Consider the following 5,832-nt stretch of genomic DNA (forward strand, 5'->3'; position numbering starts at 1 on the left):
CTATACCCTACACTATACACTCTATACCCTACACTCTACACCATACACTCTATACCCTATACAATTCACTCTATACCCTACAATCTATACCCTACACTCTATACCCTACACTCTACACTCTATACCGTACACTCTATACCATACACTCTATACCCTACACTCTATATCCTACACTCTATACCCTACACTCTACACTCTATACCCTACACTCTATACCATACACTCTAAACCCTACACTCTATACCCTACACTCTATAACCTAAACTCTACACTCTATACCCTACACTCTACACTCTATACCCTACACTCTATACCCTACACTCTATACCCTACACTCTATACCCTACACTCTACACTTTATACCCTACACTGTATACCCTACACTCTATACCCTACACTCTATAGCCCAACACTCTATACCGTACACTCTATACCCTACACTCTATACCCTACACTTTACACTCTATACCCTACACTCTATACCCTACACTCTAATCCCTACACTCTACACTCTATACCCTACACTCTATACCCTACACTCTATACCATACACTCTATACCCTACCCTCTATACCCTACACTCTACACTCTATACCTTACACTCTACACTCTACACTCTATACCCTACACTCTATACCCTACACTCTATACTCTATACCCTACACTATATACCCTACACTCTACACTCTATACCCTATACTCTATACCCTACACTCTATACCCTACACTCTACACCCTACACTCTATACCCTACACATTATACCATACACTCTATACCCTACACTCTACACTCTATACCCTACTCCCTACACTCTATACCCTACACTTTATACCCTACACTCTACACTCTATACCCTACACTCTATACCCTACACTCTACACCCTACACTCTATACCCTTCACTCTACACTCTATACCCTACACTCTATACCATACACTCTACACCCTATACTCTATACCATACACTCTATACCCTACACTCTACACTCTATACCCTACACTCTATACCCTACACTCTACACTCTATACCCTGCACTCTATACCCTACACTCTATACCCTACACTATATACCCTACACTCTATACCCTACACTCTACACTCTATATCCTACACTCTACACTCTATACCCTACACTCTATAACATACACTCTAAACCCTACACTCTATACCCTACACTCTACACTTTATACCCTACACTCTATACCCTACACTCTATACCCTACACTCTATACCCTACACTCTACACTCTATACCCTACACTCGATAACATACACTCTATACCCTACACTCTATACCTTACACTCTATACCCTACACTCTCCACTCTACACCCTACACTCTACACTCTATACCCTACACTCTATACCCTACACTCTACACTTTATACCCTACACTCTATACCCTACACTCTATACCCTACACTCTATACCCTACACTCTACACTCTATAACCTACACTCTATACCCTACACTATATACTCTATACCCTACACTCTATAGCCTACACTCTATACCCTACAATCTATACCCTACACTCTATACCCTACACTCTATACCCTACACTCTATATCCCAACACTCTATACCCTACACTCTATACCCTACACTCTACACTATATACCCTACACTATACACTCTATACCCTACACTCTATACCATACAATCTACACTCTATACCCTACACTCTATACCCTACACTCTATACCCTACACACTATACCCTACTTTCTACACTCTATACCCTACACTCTACACTCTATACCATACACTCTATACCCTACACTCTATACCCTACACACTATACCCTACTTTCTACACTCTATACCCTACACTCTATACCCTACATTCTATACCTACACTCTATAACATACACTCTATACCCTACACTCTATACCTTACACTCTATACCCTACACTCTCCACTCTACACCCTACACTCTACACTCTATACCCTACACTCTATACCCTACACTCTACACTCTATACCCTACACTCTATACCCTACACTCTACACTCTATACCCTACACTCTATACCCTACACTATATACTCTATACCCTACACTCTATACCCTACACTCTTTACCCTACAATCTATACCCTACACTCTATACCCGACACTCTATACCCTACACTCTATACCCTACACTCTATACCCTACACTCTACACTCTATACCCTACACTATACACTCTATACCCTACACTCTATACCATACAATCTACACTCTATACCCTACACTCTATACCCTACACTCTACACTCTATACCCTACACACTATACCCTACTTTCTACACTCTATGCCCTACACTCTACACTCTATACCCTACACTCTATACCCTACACTCTATACCCTACACTATATACCCTACACTCTATACCCTACACTCTACACTCTATACCCTACACTCTATAACATACACTCTAAACCCTACACTCTATACCCTACACTCTACACTTTATACCCTACACTCTATACCCTACACTCTATACCCTACACTCTATAACATACACTCTATACCCAACACTCTATACCTTACACTCTATACCCTACACTCTACACTCTACACCCTACACTCTACACTCTATACCCTACACTCTATACCCTACACTCTATACCCTACACTCTATAACCTACACTCTACACTTTATACCCTACACTCTATACCCTACACTCTATACCCTACACTCTATACCCTACACTCTACACTCTATACCCTACACTCTATACCCTACACTATATACTCTATACCCTACACTCTATACCCTACACTCTATACCCTACAATCTATACCCTACACTCTATACCCTACACTCTATACCCTACACTCTATATCCCAACACTCTATACCCTACACCAGGGGTCAGGAACCTTTTTGGCTAAGAGAGCCGTAAACGCCACATATTTTGAAATATAATTCCGCGAGAGCCGTACAATATGTTTAAAGGGCCATTGACAGATCAATCGCTCCAATGTTCACTTAGTACAGCAAGGAATGCTCCTCCCTGCTGTATAAAGCCACAACTGGACTGAAACAATGGTAATTAGCAGTAAAAAATTAAATAAATAACTTACATTGTGAGCTTGCGATGCATGACATCAGTCCAGCAGTCTGGCTTCTTCTTTTTCCTGCGCATGACTGGAAGCTGGCATTCTTCCCACCTGATGTTGAGAGAATGCCAGCTTTGAGGCATTCGCAGAAGAAAGAAGCTGGAATGTTGGACATGTCACACAACGCATTGTCAGTTATGTCAATTGTCTATTTTATTATTTTACAGCGAATTATTGTTTAGGTCCAGCGGTGGCTTAGTGCAGCAGTGAGGAACACTCCTTTGTGTACTAAGTGACCGCTGGAGCAATTGTATCTGTCAGTGGCCCTTTTAAAAGTGTTGGTCTTACAGAAAATGAACAAAAAAGAGAGGCTCAGACCCATAGGGAACTAAAGCATTTACTACTTAAAGTGGTACATACAAGCAGGCACACCCAGCGTAATAAATAATTTAACTTTATTAAATAGTCTCACTGTACATAAAGTGCACACATTGACTTGTATTTAATTTTAAAGAACAACAAATCTCCGAACTCTTTTTTTTATAACATAATAACGTTTTAATGCTGTTGCTAACCAACGATGAATAGAATACTTCCTACCATTAATGTGACTTCTGGTGCTGCATGGATTTGCTGATGGCTTTGTAATCTGGTTCATACGTGGTGAGGTTTAGCTTCATGCAGGCGTTGAGACTTCCATCCGTTAAACGTGAACGTATGTTAGTCTTGATGTGCTTTAGATGTGAGAAAGACTGCTCGCATGCATAGGTAGAGCCAAACATTGTCAGTACAGCAATACCCACACACTGCAGTGTTTGGTATGTGACAGGAAGTGCATTCCAAGTTTTGACAATCAGCTGGTCTGCATGTTGGAGTTGTTTCATTTCTCTCCACTTGTGTTTGCTTGCCAACTCTGCTTGCTGTCGTGCAAGTTTTTCCAAATCTTCATTAAGTGATTTAAACTTATTCACCCACATGTCTGAAGCCTTCAGGTCAGCAGCTTGTAGCTCAAAATCTCTGATGGAGACACCAGGGATATAACTCAGGTCAGTGCTGTCCAGTGCACACTCATGTGGATGAGTGATGAACTTAAAAAGACGAGTGTGCTCACGAAATTCTCCAAAGCGCGCTTTGAATGATTGCAGGAGATTGGATGTAAAGCCTGCTAGCTGCTGAATATCAAGATGTTGTGCAGGGTCATTTGCTGTGCATGCATCTTTAAACTCTCCCAGTTTTTCAAAGTGTATTAAACGACCTGTTTCAATGTCTGCGATAAACAGTTCCAGCTTATTTTCAAATGCAAACACAGCTTGTTGAAGCGATAAAACTGTATTACCAACGCCTTGCATTTTCACATTGAGCTGGTTCAGATGTTCAGTCATATCTACAAGATAGAAGAACTTCAGGAGCCACTCAGTGTTGGACAACTCAGGATGGTCAACGTTTTTCATTTCAAGAAAAGTTCGTATTTCACTCAGACAAGCTGCGAAACGGCTGAGCACCTTCCCTCTTGACAGCCAGCGCACGTTGCTGTGCAGAAGCAGACCAGGATAATTATTCCCAACTTCATCCAGGAGTGTTTTAAACTGGCGATCATTTAAAGCACGGGCAACAATAAAGTTGACCACCTGAATGACAAGTGACATCACCTCACCAAGCTGCTCACCAAACATCTGAGCACAAAGTGCCTCCTGATGTAGGATGCAGTGAAAACTAAGGATAGGTCTTTTTTCATGTTCACGAAGAAGCGCTACAAATCCTTTGTTTTTTCCTACCATGCTTGGAGCACCATCAGTACACACTGAAATAAGTTTATGCATTGGTAGATTTTTTTCTTTAGTGAACTCAGTGAATGACTTGAACAAATCATCCCCTCTTGTTGTCCCTTTCAGAGGCAAAACAGCAAGACTTTCCTCATGTAACGTGTCACCGACAGCATACCTTGCAATGATGCTGAACTGAGATATATGGCTTACGTCAGTTGATTTATCCAAAGCAAGAGAAAAGAACAGAGCTGTATTTATGTCCTTCACTTGGGATGCCTCAATCTGATTTGCCATCATGATGGCACGGTCATGAACTGTTCTTGCTGACAGAGGCATGTCTTTTATCCGTTTGATAATCTTGGCTTTATCCGGAAAATCATCAAAAAGTTCATTGGCAACATCAAGCATAAATGTTTTGGCATACTCCCCATCTGTGAATGGTTTTCCGTTTCTGACAATTGCCAAAGCACCAACAAAGCTAGCCGAATTTAAGTCACCTTGTTGGGTCCAAACTCGAAGTTGCTGCTGACTAGCTTGCACTTTGCACAGCAGCTCTTGACAGGCTTTCTTCCTGCTGTCCCCTTCAGGATATTTCGATGCAAATGAAGCATGGCGTGTGTCAAAGTGGCGCTTTATATTTGACCGCTTCATAGATGCAATTTTATCATTGCATATAAGACAAACTGGTGAACCTGCTCTCTCCACAAAGGCAAATTCGTCTGTCCACTCCTGCTGAAAAGTACGATACTCCTCATCCTTCTTTCTTTTAGCCATCTTCTTCAATAAAGGGCAGTACTGTGGGGTGAAAAGAAGGCTCTGAGTCATTATTTCTTTAATTTGTGGATTTGTCTGCAAGCAGGGCCAACTCCAGGTTTCTTTTGGTCCTTGTGCTATAGAACTTTAGTAGACCTCTAGAAGAGCTGTCTTCTTTTCGTCACGGGTTAGTCGGGTGCACAGTGGTCTATACAGCACAGCCCGCACAGTGGTCTATACAGCACAGGCCGCACAGCGGTATATCCAGC

At 41.7% G+C, this 5,832-nt stretch overlaps 1 protein-coding gene across 1 annotated transcript; it reads right to left on the reverse strand.

The window, feature by feature from the left end:
• Positions 1-3,646: 3,646 nt before the first annotated feature.
• LOC138653780 (general transcription factor II-I repeat domain-containing protein 2-like) lies at positions 3,647-5,584 on the reverse strand. The gene has a single exon (XM_069743357.1). The coding sequence runs from the start codon at positions 5,582-5,584 to the stop codon at positions 3,647-3,649; it is 1,938 nt and encodes a 645-aa protein (XP_069599458.1).
• Between the last annotated feature and the right edge of the window lie 248 nt (positions 5,585-5,832).

The sequence above is a fragment of the Ranitomeya imitator genome, unplaced genomic scaffold (assembly GCF_032444005.1).
Source record: "Ranitomeya imitator isolate aRanImi1 unplaced genomic scaffold, aRanImi1.pri SCAFFOLD_34, whole genome shotgun sequence".
NCBI classification, from domain to species: domain Eukaryota; kingdom Metazoa; phylum Chordata; class Amphibia; order Anura; family Dendrobatidae; genus Ranitomeya; species Ranitomeya imitator.